This window comes from Erpetoichthys calabaricus, chromosome 3, assembly GCF_900747795.2.
Source record: "Erpetoichthys calabaricus chromosome 3, fErpCal1.3, whole genome shotgun sequence".
Lineage (NCBI taxonomy): Eukaryota > Metazoa > Chordata > Cladistia > Polypteriformes > Polypteridae > Erpetoichthys > Erpetoichthys calabaricus.
The window spans coordinates 2,999,178-3,018,692 of record NC_041396.2 but is presented as its reverse complement, the minus strand read 5'-3'; the positions used below and the strand labels follow the sequence as shown (position 1 = coordinate 3,018,692).

Sequence of the window (19,515 nt, the reverse complement as noted above, 5' to 3'; positions counted from 1 at the left end):
ACTGGTGCCCGGCGTCTGGCTGGCATCTGCTCCCCTGGCAGGCTGCATATGATCTTCAATGTCTTATTACCATCAGCACAGTTGTGGAGGCCTCATCCCGCGTGTAATTCATTAGGATGTTCTCCGTTTGTAGGTTTCATGGTAACATTTTTGTTTTTTGGACCCCCACCCCCCATCCCCCCCCCCCCCCCCCCCCCCCCCCACTCCATATTGTGTTTTCTTCTGCTGGTGCTCAATAAACAGTTTTTTTTTTGGCATTGTATTAACAGATTGCTTTTTATTCTCCATCGGGTTGATTACTTCATGCCGTGTTAATGGGTCCTGCCAACTACGCCGCTGAGCCCCATGCCGTTGCTTTACAAGCCTGCTAATCAGCCTAATGGATCTGAAGGTCAGAGTCGCGTTGTGTTTCTGCCCTCCTGTCAGGAATATCTGAAAATGACAATAAATCACGAGGGCAGAGAAGAGCAGGACTCGCTAGGAAGGCACTTCACTTTCCTCTTCTCTGACTCTGACTCTGCCTGGGTGAAGATCCACCAGTGGACAAATAGATGGCATCTGCACAAGTTGGCCTGGCACAGAGAAGATGAGTCAGCTTAGGGAGACACTTGGCAGGTTCAGGAGGACAGCCTGGCACATCAAGTCTTCTCGGCCTGTTGGCACGTAAGCCACCCCTGATTTCTCAGTCTGTTGGCTGCCATTCACAACGCTGAGATCTAAATCTCGGGGTGCCAATATTGTGGGCACACAAGTCACAGTGCCAGGGTGAGAGGGAAGGCAGCCTTTGGTGGAGTGGGACACGTACAGCACTATTACTGCTGCAGAACCCTACAACTTGGTGTTGGCTACGTGAAGACCTGGGAAAAACAGCAATGGCGTGAGTGACATAACCCAGGTGGTCCCTGAAACCTGGAAACCCACCACACAAACAGCTTTGACACCTCAGTCTCACCTTCCTCAACAGCATGTGCCCCTCACCATTGAACCGCATTACCTCTGAGGCCCTCTCACACCTGCAGGCTGGCACACCTGTGGTCTGCACTCCTCAGAGTGAACATCAGCTTCCTGCAGCCCACCATTACAGAGGGACCACTCTGCCAGCGGGGAAGCACAGGATGCCATGGTGCTCACATCCAGGTACTTCACTGCACATCTCCTGCTGGATGAGTTAACAGCCCAGGAGCCTGAAGTGAGGCCAGTGCCACCACGGGGTGACTGACAACTGGCAACGTCTGTGGAGTGGCATGAAGGGGACAAGACCATCAGCATCATGAGCTTCTTCAAGACCTCAGGATGAAGGCTTCAAGTTCAATTCTGACATACAGAAGGGTGTGTGTGCCCTTTATGATGTCACTGATCAACTGCCAGCCACGGAAGGGGGCATACTGTTCATGGCACTACATAAAGCAAAGAGGGACTGATGACAAAAATGACTGAAAGAAAAAAACGTGAATTCAGAAAAAAAATAAAACGGCAGATGATTGGTAAAATAAAAATTGGACAAAAAAAAGATCAATGAACACAGAAAGTCAAAGACATTCATTTAAAGATTTACTGATTAACTAAAATAAAACATGAAAGAGAATTTAGTTTAAAAAACACTGAGGTAATAAAGGCTGATGAATTGAATGATAACATAAAGATGGATTGATTATATAGATGTAAAAGGCACTATATAATAGATAGATAGATAGATAGATAGATAGATAGATAGATAGATAGATAGATAGATAGATAGATAGATAGATAGGCACTATATGAGATAGATAGATACTGTATGAAAAGTGAAATATACAAACAGGTATTTTTGCAACATCCTGCAAACAGTTAAGATGGATATCAAGTCACTATATAATATAGATAGCTAAATGAAAATGAAAAGCTCAATATAAGATAGCTATATGTGAGATGTACTAAATATAAACACATACTGTAGATATGAAAGTCACTATACTGTAAACTGATGGATATTAAAGGCACTATATAAGACAGATATATATTGAAGGCACTACATCATAATTATATATACTATCTATACATATATATGTGTATAGTATATTTATAGTGACGGACGGCCAGGGCCCTTACCTAGCCAGGATGCCTTAATAATGGAAGGATCAGGGGAGAAAACAGGCACAGGGCATTACCACCCCCAGAAACTAGATGGCAGCTCACCCGGCTTGCTGCTGTGCCTCAGATTCCCACAGGGCTTTATGGGAGTTGGAGTTTGGCACAGATCTGTTGGGTTCCATGGATGCCACCAGGGGGTGCTGCAGGGACTGCGGAGCCCTACTTGGTTGAGCTTCCAGACCACATTAATAGGCTACTGGAAGTTCTCCTGGTATTGGATTAAATAAAGGAAGAGAGACAGACAAAGAGAGAAAGAAAGAAGAAGAAAAGAAAGGCAGCGCTGTGTGCCGCTCTTATTATTGCTGTTTGGCTGTACTGTGCTGTTTGAAACAAATGAAAATTTCCCACTGAAATAAAAGCCCGTGTATGTGAAAGAACTTGTGTCTGTGTCACTGGGCAGAGTGCCAACCCACCGCAGGACACACACAAACACACCCACACACCAAACACACCCTAGGGCCAATTTAGAATCGCCAATCCACCTAACCAGCATGTCTTTGGACTGTGGGAGGAAACCCACGCAGACACGGGGAGAACATGCAAACTCCACGCAGGGAGGACCCGGGAAGCGAACCCAGGTCCCCAGATCTCCCAACTGCAAGGCAGCAGCGCTACCCACTGCACCACCGTGCCGCCCATAATCAGAATGTGATTCAGAATTAAAAAAGAATACGCTGATATACTGTGTATACTACAATAGAAGTAGAGAAAAAAATCATTTTAATGATTACATGAAAGTGACTCTCTGAGGCCTTGGAGACTGACGATTCATTGCATAATATTGATTGATTGATTGATAAAATAAAGATTGATTGATTGATTGATTATGGGATGAGCCATCTAGATGTCAGTAGGTCTTTGTTCAGTCTAAATGACTGTTTGGCCTGGTGGCCTGCACTGAATAGGATGCTCTAAATGTGCACTCACTGGCGCCATCTACAGGATGAGCTCATTTCTGACCTGGGCTCACATCTTGTACCCACTCCCATTCTCCCGGTGGCTGTGTGGTTTTACATTGGGGGCTCTTGTCTTTCTCCCCCATCCCATAGACCTGCCAGCTCAGGTTACTTGGTGCCTTTAAACCAGCCTAACTGATGTGTGAGTGTGTGTGTGTGTGTGTGTGGGTGGGTGTCGATGTGTGAGTGAGATTACCCTTTGAATGCTGAGTGATCCACCCAGTGTCAGTTTCTGTCTTATACCCAATGCCACCAGTTTAGTTTCCTGTTCCCTGAAACCCTTTAATTACAATCCAAAGGCCTGGGTTCAAGCCCCCCTCCCTGTGGAAGCTGCACCTTCTCCCGTTGTCCGTATGGCTCATTTCCAAATATTCCAGATTCCTTCCAAAGTTAAACTGATAACTCTAAACGGGCCCACTACATGTGTGGCTGTGTGGGTGAGAGTGACCCTTGCCAAATATGACTCCTGCCTTGCACTCTGCCCCTTTGAGATGGACTTCAGCTTCCATCACCCTGAACAGAACAGAAAATGAATGAGTGGATAAATGAAATGACCAACTGGTAAACTGTTAAAAGTGAGGGGTGCAGCCACTAGAGGGCAGTCTAATGAAGAGCCCAGTAAGCACCAGCGTCTAAAGGAGGACACTGGAATGGAGTGGGGAGCTGAATCTGAAAACCCCGGGAGAGCAGAATGAGAAAGTCTGGAGGGTGAGGAGGGTGGACATCAGAACACCCACCCGCCCGCCACCTCAAGTGGGGCAGCAGAGCAAGCAGCTTCCATTTCATTTGAAATTTAAAGTTAAAGTGCATCTCATTTTCAAAAACACATTTTACAGAAGTTCATCTTCTTACCAGTTTATCCAGGAAGGCGACAAAATCCTGAAAGAAATAAAAAGAAAAAAGCTTAAGTGTGACGGCCATCAGACAATCAACACCCAAAACATCGAAAAGCAGCCAAAGAGTAAAGAGGGGCAGGTGGCTAATCCACCTGACGGACAGCGGGACACTCGGAGTTAAAGACCTGGACAGACAAGCAGAGCAGCGATGACGGTTACAATCTCTGTCTGTTATATAGTGCCTTGCACATCTATCTATCATGTGGTGTATTTCACTGACTTTGTTATATAGTGCCTTTCATATCTATCTATCTATCTATCTATCTATCTATCTATCTATCTATCTATCTATCTATCTATCTATCTATCTATCTATCTGTTATATAGTGCCTTTCATATCTATCTATCTATCTATCTATCTATCTATCTATCTATCTATCTATCTATCTATCTATCTATCTGTTATATAGTGCCTTTCATATCTATCTATCTATCTGTTATATAGTGCCTTTCATATCTATCTATCTATCTATCTATCTATCTATCTATCTATCTATCTATCTATCTATCTATCTATCATGTGCTGTATTTCACTGACTTTATGTTATATAGTACCTTACTTCACGTACCTGCCAATCTCTCCGTTAAGCAGTGCCCGTTTATCTGTCACATTCCGCCATTCGTCATTTATTTCTTACTTCACGACTTTCCTGTCTGGTGTTTCACTATTTCTTACATGCTGATGTTCACTCTCTCTCTCTTATATTGCGCCTTTCACTCTCCATCTACTGATCTAGCTGTATAATCGCACCAGCGTGTCTGTCACCACCATTTTGCTGCTGACGTCACTATTTCTTGTCCTCTTCCGTCCTCTGCTCCGTTTCTGTCACTCCGTTTCGAGTCCCTTTGTGCCCCTCTGTGTCTCTCGTCTCCACCTTTATGTGTCGTCCTTATGGATTTAAGGTTTTGTCAAGTTTGTATCTGCATTCACCTGCGAATTCGTCACAGAGCTCTGAGCCGGCACTCGGTGAAAGGCGCTATATAAATATATTGGATCTAGCTGAGTGGAGCGCCATCAGCCGTCTGTCTATGTGTCTACTATATAGCGCCTTTGCTCTCCCTCTCTGTCTAATATTCTCTCTCTCGGTGTCCCTCTCTCCACAGATGCCATCCTGTCAGAGGGACAGAAGGACAGATGGACGAGTGGCCCTCATGCTGTCACTGCCTTCCCCACTCATTCCAGACGAACTTCACAGCCGCCATCTTTTCCCTGAGCTCATCCAGGCCCATTTTATTGACTTCTTTCTTTCCAATCCTACCTTGCAGATTTCTTCCTGGCCATATTCTTCAATATCTGAAAAAGACAGCAAAGGAGAGCGGGTGAGAGTTAATAAGCACGGCGGGCCATTCCAGTAAGTGATAAGTGCGAAGCCAAAGCGCCGCCGCGTCCCGTCAGCAGGTTCGCCGCTTATCTCCCCGGCGCAGCGGTGGGCGGGCAGGCGGCTCTCCGGGGTTTTCTCCGTTAATGAGATCCTCCACATCAGACCGCTCGGTTAGCGCAGGTAAAGCGAGAGCCGAGCTGGGGAGGCGGCCGACAGGCGGCACATTCTCTCAGTTCAATTTCCCGGTTTGATTTGGGCGCTCATCGCCGTTCGCACGAGTCAGCACGAAAACCCAGCATGTCTGCCATGGCACCTTCACACTGGGCAGTCGGCTGGCGCAGCGGTTAGCGCTGATGACTCACAGCCCCTAATGTGCCCACCCTTCAGAGCCCAGCTGTGACAACTGCCCCCCGTGTGAAGGTGGCGTGCTCTTTGTATCTCAGTGGGGGATTGTTCTCCATTTATTTCAAATGTGCTGCCACGTGCCCATTGGGTAACTGGCTCTACTAAACGGGTGGGGTGTGCGCGAGTGGACTGGCACACCACAATGGACTAACTCCTGCCCTGCACTCGCTGCTGCTGCCGGTGAAGGTGTATGCCACCTAACAGTTCTGGATTTTAAGCAGGTTTGAAAACTTTGTTACTGTCCTCAGGCAGCAGGCTGGCACCTTCGTTTGCACTGCTGGTTAAAACTCCAGCTTGGTACCCATTTCCACAAGATCTGCTCTGGCAGTAGTCTAGCTTACCTTTCAGACTCTAAAAGATGTTTTCCAGTTTGACACTGGGCACCCGTATGAATGCAACTGGCATCTCATGCACGGTTGACTCCTGCCTTGTGTTCAGTGCCGCTCGCAAAGGCTCCACCACCACGACCCTAAACTACAGAAAGCGGATTCTCCAGTCTTATTTTAGGGTGTAATCTTTGGACAGCTGCCTGGCACAGAGGTGCACACCGATGCCTAAGAGCTCCAGACTCCCAGGCTCAAATCCTGGCACATGTATGGAGTTGGCGTGTTCTCCCAGTGTCCACCTGTTTTTTTTTTGTCCTGGGCAGCTCTGAGCAGACTTTGGGTGACACTGGGCATGTGTGCCAGCGTACCCTGCGACTGGATGGCATGGGCTTCACAGGTAATGTCCCTGCCTTGATCTGAACTTGGGTCTCTGCCCTTAGGCATTAAATGATCGTTTGCCGCCAACATGTGCTCAGTGATGAAAGGCGCTTTATAAAGCGACCGTGGATTGCCTTCTGTCTTGAGTGGTGGTGACTTTGTGGTGGTGGCACTATATCAAATCAAGCTTGGTGGATCGTTTGCCTTTTACCGATGCCCATTGTGATATGAAGAGCTGTGATTGGCTAATCAAGGCCCTGAATTGTTATAGTGGAAAATGAGAAAGGCGCTATATAACCAAAAGTTTGATGGATTGCGCAGTTTGGTGTTTTCATTTTTTTTATACAATCTACTTTGTGATGGTCGTCAGTAAACAGATTGTCTGCCATGAAAACCCCATTAGGGAGCAGCCGAAAGAAGATGAAGAAGAAGAAGAAGACTGTGATGGTTGTCACTGTCAAGGGAGCTATATAATGTAAAAGTGAGTAGACTCGGTGTCTTGTATTATTATTATTATTCTTTTACTTTATATAGTGCCATGTATAAAGACACAGCATGGCATTAGGTGGGTAGACTGATTGCTTTCTACTTCCCTCATGGATTTTCACACACATTTTTAATGGCACCCACTCTGCCTCATATAAAGATGTGCTGTGGCGCAGTCCTGACTTATTTAGATTTCACCTCCATGACAAGAGGATTGAATTATTAATGAGGCTCTCTATGAAAGGCGCTATATAATATACAGACTGATGGGAGGACTACTCTCTGTTTTCTATTTTCTTATCTTTATAAAGAGTATTGTATTGGTGTTTTTAGTGAAAGGCACTATAAATTATGAATCGGACAGATTGATTGTCTAGCGCTGTTTTCTTATTTACATTAGAAATGAAAGGCACTAAAATATAAATATTTGGATTACTTACTATTGTTATCTTGATTGTAGTATAAAGGGTCCCATATTGGTGCCAGCTGTGCAAGGCACTATATAGTATGAAGTGGGACAGACTGATATGCTGCATAGCTTTACACTTTAAACTATTAGGTGAGGAAGACTGCTTTTCCTTAAAAGTGGAATTAATGAGGCTGTCTGTGAAAGGCACTATATAACACATAGGCGTCTGGTCCAGTGGTGCTAACAGTGGACTATTACTTACTAATGATGAAAGGCACTATATAAAATATATACTGTTTGGCACTTTTGTTGGCTAATTTCTACTATTAGTGAAAGGAACTATATAATAAAAGGAATAGTGGATTAAGGATTTTGGTAAGGGCAGCATGGTGGCGCAGTGGGTAGCACTGCTGCCTCGCAGTTAGGAGACCAAGGTTCACTTCCCGGGTCCTCCCTGCGTGGAGTTTGCATGTTCCTCCCACAGTCCAAAGACATGCAGGTCAGGTGCATTGGTGATTCTAAATTGGCCCTAGTGTGTGCTTGGTGTGTGGGTGTATTTGTGTGTGTCCTGTGGTGGGCTGGCACACTGCCCGGGGTTTGTTTTCTGCCTTGTTGGCTGGGATTGGCTCCAGCAGACCCCTGTGACCCTGTGTTTGGATTCAGCGGGTTGGAAGATGGTTTGGTAAGTGTGTGTTTGTGTGTATGTGCCCTGTGGTGGGCTGGCACACTGCCCGGGGTTTGTTTTCTGCCTTGTTGGCTGGGATTGGCTCCAGCAGACCCCCGTGACCCCGTAGTTAGGATATAGCAGGTTGGATAATGGATGGATGGATTTTGGTATTTTAACTAGTGGTCATAGTGAAAGAATAAAAAAACTAATGGACAGGGTACCTTGTATATTTTGTAATGCTCTGCCATTCTTATTTGCTGATTTCTGCCAGCGCTCGCAATGAAAGGCACTATATAATACAAGGACTAGTGGATTAGGAAACTCGTTTGTCTGTTTCTACTACTGTTAACAATGAAAGGCACTGGCGGATTAAGGACCTTGTCTGCTATTTTGTTTGCTAATTTCCACCAGTGATGACAATGAAAGGCACTATATAATAAAAGGAATAGTGGATTGGGTGCTTTCTTAGGTTTGTTGGCTCATTTCTAGTACTGCTAGCAGTGATATAACACAAAGACAAGTGGATCAGGAATGGGGTCTGCTGTTTTGTTGGCTGATTCCAGTTTCTACTAATGCTTACAATGAAAGGTGCGATACAATCCAATGAGCAGACTCTTGTTTGCTGATTTCTGCTAGTGCTCACAATTAAAGTCACTATATAATTTAACAACTAATGGATTATGTACCTTCTTTGGTACTTTTGTGTGTTGATGTTTACTAGTGTTCAAAGTGAAAGGCACTATATAGCGCTGTGATATTTCAGGATTCTTATTGGATGATTTCTGCTGGTGCTCACAGTTAAAGGCACTATATCATTAAACAAGTAACGGATTATGTACATTCTTTTGTAGTTTTGTGTGCTGATGTCTATTAGTGTTCACAGTGAAAGGCACTATATAATAAAAAGACTAGTGGATTAAGTAAATTGTTTGGTATTTGTGTTTGCTGATGCTAATCTCTGCTACTGTTTACAAAGAAAGGCGCTATATAATAAAACAGCTAGTGCTTTACGCCCGTACCTTCTTTGGTATTTTTGTTTGCTGATCTCTACTAATGTTCACAGTGAAAGGTGCTAAACTATTCCAACAGTACGTCGTAGATGCGTATGTTAAAACAGAGGGCACGAATCTCAACTGTCTCAGATTACATCAACAAGATCTGCGCGTCGAACTATCAGACGCACTGCAAGTAAACGCTGAAAATAACAACATACTGTACGTGTAGGCAGAATGATCAGATCACCGTCCACATTTCCAGGAAGTCCAAGATACATGCAACAAAACTGTCAGGATGCCATGGCCACAGTACATACTGTAAATTCGGAAAGCCTGATTTATTTATCACTTTCACATGTAAATCCTGCTTGGCCAGAAGTTCTACACACACACTGCGTCTTTCAAGAAGTATTTATTTCTTCTTGATTTTTGAATTCCTTTCTCACCGTTTTCCGTTCCAATTCTTACACCGCCGTATGTTACGGCGGGCATCAGCTAGTATAATAAAAAAGACTAGTGGATTAGATACGTTGTTTGTCTTTTTTACTTGGCGGATGCCAGTTTTTACAAGTGCTTACAGTGAAAGGCGCTATACAATACAAAGACAAGTCGGTTGGGTCCTTAGTTTTGTGTTTTTGTCTGCTGATTTCTAACGGTGCTCACAGTGAAAGGTGCAATATAATAAAAGTCTCGCTTTTTGGTCTGCTTGTTTCTATTGGGTGCTCATGATGAAAGGCGCTATATACCATAATATGTGCCGTCACACCCCGTTTGTGGATTTCTTTCTTCCTGTTGTCAGATCAAGAGCGCCTTTCTCCTTAAGCCCAAAGCTCCTCTTTCTTCATTCCCTGACTGTCTGCGATCACACAAGTCACCCCTCAGCCTGGCACAGCAGCCATGACTTCTGACTGCCACTTTGTGAAATAGAAAGATGACAAAAAAAAAAAAAAAAAAAAGAAACCAAGAATAAATCCCAGAAAAAATTCAAAATGACATCCACCTCCAGGGCAGCACTGCATTGTCATTTCTGGAATCCATCAACTGAAATCTCATCAGTCATCACCGGGACCGCAGGCCACATGCATACGGTCAGTTATGAGTGGGCCGCTGGGGAGGATTGAAACTCCTGACTCCCCTAATGGGGGGATAGATAGATAGATAGATAGATAGATAGATAGATAGATAGATAGATAGATAGATAGATAGATAGATAGATAGATAGTGAAAGGCACTATATAATAGATAGATAGATAGTGAAAGGCACTATATAATAGATAGATAGATAGATAGATAGATAGATAGATAGATAGATAGATAGATAGATAGATAGATGTGAAAGGCACTATAAAATAGATAGATAGAGTGAAAGGCAATATATAATAGATAGATAGATAGATAGATAGATAGATAGATAGATAGATAGATAGAGTGAAAGGCACTATATAATAGATAGATAGATAGATAGATAGATAGATAGATAGATAGATAGATAGATAGAGAGATAGATAGATAGATGAAAGGTGCTATATAATAGATAGATAGATAGATATATAGTGCCTTTCACTCTATCTATCTATCTATCTATCTATCTATCTATCTATCTATCTATGTATCTATCTATCTATCTATCTATCTATCTATCTATCTATTATATAGCACCTTTCATCTATCTATCTATCTATCTATCTATCTATCTATCTATCTATCTATCTATCTATCTATCTATCTATCTATCTATCATATAGTGCCTTTCACTCTATCTATCTAATAGATAGATAGATAGATAGATAGATAGATAGATAGATAGATAGATAGATAGATAGTGAAAGGCACTATATAATAGATAGATAGATAGATAGATAGATAGATAGATAGATAGATAGTGAAAGGAACTATATAATAGATAGATAGTGAAAGGCACTATATAATAGATAGATAGATAGATAGATAGATAGATAGATAGATAGATAGATAGATAGATAGATAGATAGATAGATAGATAATGAAAGGCACTATATAATAGATAGATAGATAGTGAAAGGAACTGTATAATAGATAGATAGTGAAAGGCACTATATAATAGATAGATAGATAGATAGATAGATAGATAGATAGATAGATAGATAGATAGATAGATAGATAGATAGATACTTTATTAATCCCAAGGGGAAATTCACATACTCCAGCAGATGTCCTCCCTCTAATGTCCATTTCCTTTTAATAAGTCACGGGGGGCATGGCAAGCACTGCAGACTCCAATCCAGTGCCCAGTTAGGGTCTACTTGGACTTGTCTTGTTCTCTCCATTGTGTCCTTGTGGCTTCTCCTCCTGCAGCTCAGAAACATGCAGGGTGGCAACTCTTACCTCAGATTGTATTTTTGCTTTAGAAATGACATTAATGAGGCTCTCTGTGAAAGGCGCTATATCATATACAGAATGGTGGGCCGACTACTCTCTGTTTTCTCTTTTCTTATCTTTATAAAGTACATTGTGTTGTTGTTAGCTGTGAAAGGCACCAAGACATTTCATGAGTAGCAGTTGGCTGTAAAAGTCATGGTGACACTTCCCTGGGATACAAAGGGTGCTCTGCTGTTGGCACTCACGCCCATCACTGGAGGAAGCTGCGCTTCCACAATCACAGGAGCCCATCACACCCTAAGGTCATGGGACACCGCCAGCAGGTGGGTGGCTGCTTCCCGTCCCACAAACCCCAAAAATTGAATACTTCTCTTTTGAAATTGTGGCTCCAGAGAGCTTCACCATTGTCACACGTGTGCAAATAGGGGACAGTTTAAGGGCTCGGATAATTGTACTGTACACCTTTGGAAAGCCAGAGGGCACTGTGGACAAACGCCCCGTCTCTTCCACTCTCTGCACACCAGAAGATTGACAATCGTGACCCCTCTGATGTCTCTTCCGGTTTCTGCCTGCCTGGACCCGCCTCTTCCTGCCCAGGACCTTGACCTCCAGCAGCACCGCCATTTTGAATCAGTCTGATGACAGCGACTCTCGTCGTTTCAATGTTTTTTTTTTTCTTTCCTAGCGCCCTATGCCATGAGTTTTACTTGAATATAAGGGGTTGGCCCAAAGATTTACAATCTCTGTTTGTCACTTTATTACACCATTCATTGTACAGCCCTGACCTGGGGCCTCATTTATAAAAATTGGTGTGAATTTGAGCTAAAAATGTGCTTACACACACACAAAAAAAGAAGTGTACCCCAAAAACAAAATCCGTTTTTTAAAACCTGCCATATGCACACTTCTACACAATTTAGTTTTTAAATAACAATCACCTTATAATGTGCAGAAGTGCAGGCGCCTCAATCGCCATTCTGCGGCATCTCGATTGCATATGTATGAGGCTGATTAGCATAGGCCATATATGGTAGGTTCAGGGTGGAAACTGGGCGGAGTTGGGGGCGTGTCCACACATACACATTTACAAGAAGATTGTGACTTCGGACATAAATTGCACGCGAACGCGCACTCGCTAATTATTTTATAGCAGATTTTATTTTTGGTGTGCACTTGGAATTGTCCCAACGGACAGCTCACCCCTGAATACACGGGTTTTGCCATCAGATGTCACATCGGTGTCAATTGTCAATGTCACATTGACTAGGCCACCAGATCCTGTCATTTCTGTCCCCTGCGCCCACCCAGAGTCTAACTGATGCCGTTATCTGCCGCCCCTTCCTATATGCAGATCATGCATTGTGTGCGGGGCCCCTTAGGGGGGGCTTGGGGGTTCGCAGATGTTTTGGTCGCTTGGATTACTTGATTTGTTTCAGATTATAATCCCCCCCACCCCCCAACCCTAAACTTAACCACCACAGTGTTTCAAATTTTTATTGTAAAAAACGTATTTGTGTTTGACGTTAAAAGTTTGAGTTAAGTTTGTAATGTGTGCTTATTTGTTTAATTTATTATCTATTGCTTAAACTAAAGGTGATATAAGAAATAATGAATTCGGGGGGGGGGGGGAGGGGTAAATGGGATCAAGATGATTCTGAGTGGGGTCCCAGTTTAGCCTTTGCGCCACTCATCGCGTATTCTGCACACAAGTCCCCAGAGTGCAGCTGACACCTTGAAGGGCTCGTGTGCTGCGGTGGTCGACCACACCCAGGCGGGCAGCCATTCCTCGGCGCTGCTGCTGTTGCTTCTCATTAGGGTTAGCGACAGGTCGAAACCCCCGCCGTGGGCATCCCGACATCAGCGCGCACAGCACGCCGCGTTAAACGAAGGTTAATTAAAGCCGCTTGTTAATTAGAGGAACGCCGAGAATGTCACTTGAAGTGCTTCTTGTCATTTACTCATTTGGGTTGTAAATGAGATGCCACGTGGGAGCTCTTCATTAACCTCTCCTGCCCCCCCTGTGCTCTGGGACGCCCGCTCGGAGCTACAAACCATTCATTCACGAAAAGCGAGTGACCCCCACTAAGACTTGATAGGATGTGGCGGAGAGCGGCGGCGCACTCCTCAAATAACGAACGGGGCTGTCGTGGTACTTACCGGCTTGTGTGCTACCTCATTGAAACATCGCATGGCAAAGGACCACTTCATTTGGGGAAGGGCTCTTTGAATATATATATCATGATTTAAAAAGTTTCTGTTATGTCCGCGCTATGGACACCGAGGACCACCGCGGTCCACCAAGTCTACTAATACTAAAAGCAAAATTAGATACGGAGGGGCGCCGATTATGTAACTCAAAGGATGCGCGCTCCGGACCTTTCCGTTATATGGACAGCAGGGGGCGCCGTTTCAGTAACTGAATATGAACACCCTGGGTAACGGACCCCGGTCCCAGAAGTCATATAATACTGAAGGCGCTACGGACACCGAGGGCCTTTCGGGACTTTTCCGCCGCCGCCACCCCTCCGTTCACAGTTTAGACACCGAGGGGCACCGTTTTGGTATCTCAAGGGGCGCACGTGCACCCGGCTGGGACTCCATACTGGTTTCGATGGGCGCTGCTCTTAATCTCCCTTTCAGACAAAAGAAATGAGAAGATGGTGTATAGACTTTCTGATTGTTTGTACATCACTCATAAAATTGTTTTTAAGTATTCTTTATAAGTTTAAGTTTAATGTAATTATTTGGTTAAATCTGGGGTGGCACGGTGGCGCAGTGGGTAGCGCTGCTGCCTCGCAGTTAGGAGACCCGTCTGGGTTACCCCCTCCCTGCGTGGAGTTTGCATGTTCTCCCCGTGTCTGCGTTGGGTTCCTCCCACAGTCCAAAGACATGCCGGTTGGGTGCATTGGCGATCCTAAATTGTCCCTAATGTGTGCTTGGTGTGTGTGTGTGTGTGCCCTGCGGTGGGCTGGTGCCCTGCCTGGAGTTTCTTTCCTGCCTTGCGCCCTGTGTTGGCTGGGATTGGCTCCAGCAGACCCCCGTGACCCTGTAGATACAGTGGGTTTGATCTGAAAAGTGTCTCGTCTGGCCCGCAATTAGCGAAATAAAGAAGAAAAGAAAAAAGCGCAAAGTCGGCGTCCTATCGCATAAGGCGGCACTTAAAAGTCCGATTCTTAAAGAAAATGCCGGATTAGGTTTAGTTTGTTGGGATTTTGTTATGTAGTAGTTAGACATTATTGCTGATTGTTTAATAAGAAGAAACAACAGGTGTGAAAAATCTCGAAGTAATATGTAAGGCCAATGAAGGACAACAGTAATTGAATGTGATGTTATGAGATTATTTTGCTGTCAGATTTTTATAAAGCAGAGGACAATGTTGAGCGAAGAGGATTTCATGCACGCACGGATTTCAATGTATGGCCATTTAATGATAAGACTCAGCAGAGCTCCTCCAGTGTTGGCTTCTCTTTCCGCTAGTTGGGTTCCCTCCGTCAAGGCCTTGGTGGTCTTTGGATGTCTAAAGCAACTCCTACCGAGTCATTTCAGTTTCAGACGGAGTCCCCTCAGCCTGCCAATGCAGACACCAACCCCAAACCTCGGACTTCTCTGCCTCATCTTGTCTGCACCTCCGATTTATTGCAAGTGCCATTCCGCTTCTTGCGATTGGATTCACTTGGCCATTGCTTTGGCAGATTATGATTGCCGGATGCCCCCTGCACCACATGGTGTACAGAATCTGAGGGCACAGACGGCAGAGAGACTCCATCAGCTGGCACTCCTGAGGCTGAGCACATCCATCTTATCAGAGTTCTCTTGCCAAGTCAATGACTGCCAGCTTCATGGTCATTTCCCTGTGAGGAGCAGCACTAAAGGCATTTAGGGGGTCTAAAATATGCTCATTTGATGTCATTCTACCTAAAAGAGTTGCAGTCAGCAAGAACAAGTCAAAAAAGTGAACTTCTGAGGACTGAGACCACCACTATCCCCTCACAACTTTTAGATTTCACTCTCTGTATATTTATTTATTTTATAGCACCTTTCACATTCCTCTACATTGTGGCCACCAGGGGTCACTCCAGCTCTCCAAACACCCAATACACACAGGCTTGTGGTCACAAGTTGACACAAACAAAGGGTTTTATTTCCTTTCGTAGGAAACTCTTCCCTAGCAAGTGTTACACTGCACATCACAAACACGAGTACAAAGCACAGGCAATATTCTTCGTCATTCTCTCTGCCTCCTCCACTCCTCCCAGCAAGCTTCATTTTCCTCTTCCTTTGGCTCCTGAGGAACTACTTCTGGGGTTCCAAAGGCTTGGCCCAGGAGCAACTCTGGGTAAGGCGGGAGCCCCACCAAGTAAGGCTCACAGGTGCCCATAGCACCCCCTGGTGGAACCCAAGTAACCCACAAGGGCTGCGTTAAAGAACTTCAAATCCCATGATGCCCTGTGGGAATCTGTGGTGCTGCTGTAACCCAGTGTGGCTGCCATCTGGTGGTCCAGGGAAGGTAATGGCGTGTGTAGGCTATGTCCCCCAGTTTCTTCCAGCTGAGGGTGACCCAGCTGGGTAAGGATGCCGTCTGTCCCTCACAATATATTTATTTCTCTATTTTACCTTTCATATTTATCAGTTAATCAAACTGTGCTTTTTCTCCGAGGGTATTTGGGGCAGTCATGTTAGTGAGGGGACTGATAAATGAACTGTCAGATAAACTTCACTAATGACGCTGTGGCCTGTCCTGCATGATGGCCTCTTATAGATAGATAGATAGATAGATAGATAGATAGATAGATAGATAGATAGATAGATAGATAGATAGATAGATAGATAGATAGATAGATAGATACTTTATTAATCCTAAGGAGAAATTCACAAATAAAAAACACTTATAGTGCCTGTCAAAACCATCTGTTGTCTTCTCATCATGGCCACCATTGCAGGATTCAATTAACAAGAAACGAGACTATCATATAGCGCCTTCTACAGGACCAACACATCTATCTATCTATCTATCTATCTATCTATCTATCTATCTATCTATCTATCTATCTATCTATCTATCTATCTATCTATCTATCTATCTATCTATCTATCTATTTAATCTTGCCTACTACAGTAAATTCTATCTATCTATCTATCTATCTATCTATCTATCTATCTATCTATCTATCTATCTATCTATCTATCTATCTATCTATCTATCTATCTATCTATCTATCTATTATATAGTGCCTTTCACATCCATCTATATATCTTTAAATGGATATTTTATTACATAGAACATTCATATATACAATGCCTTTATTTTGTTCTCCCTTTTGTATTTAACTCTTTTCATTTTATTCACAAAAGCAAAAAAGTATTGCAATATAAGACTGCCACAATGCATTTCTGTCTTTCTGTTGTATATAACGCCTTTCATTGTGACAACACCTATTTACATTGTAATATACAATTCTAACAAAGCATTACTTTCCTTCTTTATTTTGGATATAGTACCTTTCATTGTACTCACTTATGCTTATAAAAAATAAGATATTTGCTTTTCACCATATTTTTTTTATTGTATATAGTGCCTTTTATCGTGATCACAAATGCTTATAAATATCCATCCATCCATCCATCCATCCATTTTCTAACCCGCTGAATCCGAACACAGGGTCACGGGGGTCTGCTGGAGCCAATCCCAGTCAACACAGCACACAAGGCAGGAACCAATCCCGAGCAGGGTGCCAACCCACCGCAGGACACACACAAACACACTCACACACCAAGCACACACTAGGGCCAATTTAGAATCACCAATCCACCTAATCTGCATGTCTTTGGACTGTGGGGGGAAACCCATGTAGACACGGGGAGAACATGCAAACTCCACGCAGGGAGGACCCGGGAAGCGAACCCAGACGGGTCTCCTTACTGCGAGGCAGCAGCGCTACCACTGTGCCACCGTGCCGCCCACTTATACATATTGATATTTCATTTTGTTTTTTATCTTTAGCCAAGTCAGAACATTTGTTTCTATCTGTTAGATAGATAGGCACTATCTATCTATCTATCTATCTATCTATCTATCTATCTATCTATCTATCTATCTATCTATCTATCTATCTATCTATCTATCTATCTAAGGTATATAGCACCTTTCACACCTATCTACTTACTGTATCTTTTATATAACGCCTTTCTTATTTGTGTAATTAATCATTGGGTGCCTGTGTACTCAAGCGTGTCTGTCTGTCTATGATGGACCCTTTTCATTTCTATCTTTCTATCTGTTTGTACTCAGGACCCCCACTTAAGATGCCCACTAAGGCTGCTACAGCGAGCTGATTAAACACACAGATGTATCGGGACAGTTTCCTTTGCACCGTCACAAAGAGAACGAAGACCCATCAAGAGCGTACTCTCCAGTATTCTTTACTAAATGATTGTGCTGCTTTCAAATAACACCTTTAACAGCGTAGTAATGGTGACTGGCCATTTTGTCCTGTCAGATATTCGTATAAACCCGCAACACCTGTAGCTTAGTCACGAACAATCATAACATTTATATTTCTGCTTTAAATACAACAATGAATTGCAAAAACTGAACTTAACTCTGCGGCACCACGCCACCCGCCGCCCGCCTTGCACGTTCACTGCATCCGCAATGCTGTACGCAAATGTGAACGGCTCTGCCTTACTTACGGACTTACGCCTTATTGCTTTGCAATTACGGCTCTCCACGCCATCACCGCAGGGACGAGCGGTCAGGGGAGGCAGGTGAGGGTCATCACGAAAAGTTAAAAAATAATAATGATAACATAAAATAAATGTGTCCACTGGTCTGTGCTATAAATTTGTTTTCTGTATGATTCCAATAAGTTTGATCGTTTTTACAGTAAAAATCGCTGAATTGCCACATTTCCTGTTCAAATAGAGAAGAGAAACGCGAGATGGGACAGTGACGAGCCTCACCTCCCCTCAGACTGCGCGCGATTGGCGCGTGCCTGCCGCTGTCTCTCTGTATGTCGCCAATATATGGTTTGCAGACACGTTTATTACACACCCTGACTTTCCAGAGTCTGCCTAATATCTTTAATGAATGTGTGTGACATATTTAGTCTAGCTGATTGGACATAAAGCCGCAGTGAAAAGGCACAAGGTGAGTGAGGCGGACAGTACCGTGACGTCCTGCAGGGGGCGCATGTGAGCCCAACAGGTGCTCATGGCTGCTGTTCTTCTACGCAGAGGCGCCAATACAATACTATCCACCTGCAGAGCCACAGCACCATACGTCACTGCAGTTGTAGAAACGGAAGTGATGTCTCCGTCGTTTCAGGACTGACTTCGTAAAATTACTTTTGGAAAGTTTCGGCAAAGCCCGGAAAGTAACGTCGGGTCCAAACAATACTCATCATTGTGAAGTTCAGAGGGTTTCTGCCGTCATGTCGTGTCACACATCAAACTAAACAATGCGGATCGTTTCTGTGAAATACACTGTTAACGTTTATGTTGTGTTCGGGTCTTTCTGAACCATTTAGCATGTCGACAAAATTAAAATCATCAAGATCTGTGTTAATTGAAAATAGTTTTTCATTTATATTCATGAAACGAAGTATACAATATAATTATAATGTTTACACCACGTTAGAGTTTAGTAAAACGTTAATAATAAAAGTGATTACGTTTTTTAAAATGTACTATGCATGTGTGCAATATTGTTCTAAACCAATTTAGAATAAACATTTAAGCCAATCTAATATTTTTAAACATGTATGTGAAGAAAACTGTAATACATGTTATACACTAAATTATGATATACAGTGATCCCTCGCTATATCGCGCTTCGTCTTTCGCAGCTTCACTCCATCGCGGATTTTAAATGTAAGCATATGTGAATATATATCGTAGATTTTTCACTGCTTCGCGGATGTCTGCGGACTACGGTACGTGTGCTTCCTCAGTTGATTTGCCCATTTGAATTCAAACAAGGGACGCTATTGGTGGATGGCTGAGAAGCTACCCAATCAGAGCACGCGGTTAAGTTCCTGTGTGCTGCTGATTGGCTCAGCAACGGAGCGCTGCATTAACCAGGAAGTCTAATCTCACTCATTCATCATTAATGTGCTACTGCTGCAGGAGCCGTGTCCAAGCGCCAACAGAAGATGCAAATGATTGCAGAAAAGGTAAAAGTTTTGGATA

At 43.6% G+C, this 19,515-nt stretch overlaps 1 protein-coding gene across 2 annotated transcripts in view; it reads right to left on the bottom strand.

The window, feature by feature from the left end:
- Positions 1 to 19,515, bottom strand: part of ephx2 (epoxide hydrolase 2, cytoplasmic) — a 130,800-nt gene that overhangs the window by 33,844 nt on the left and 77,441 nt on the right. The window contains exons 9-10 of one of the 2 annotated variants that reach the window (XM_051925408.1): positions 5,242 to 5,276; positions 3,939 to 3,965 (exon numbers count right to left, since the gene is read on the bottom strand). In XM_051925408.1, coding sequence (XP_051781368.1) covers positions 3,939 to 3,965; positions 5,242 to 5,276 — 62 coding nt within the window. The remainder of the gene's footprint in view (positions 1 to 3,938; positions 3,966 to 5,241; positions 5,277 to 19,515) is intronic. The other variant, XM_051925409.1, reaches the window with a different exon arrangement.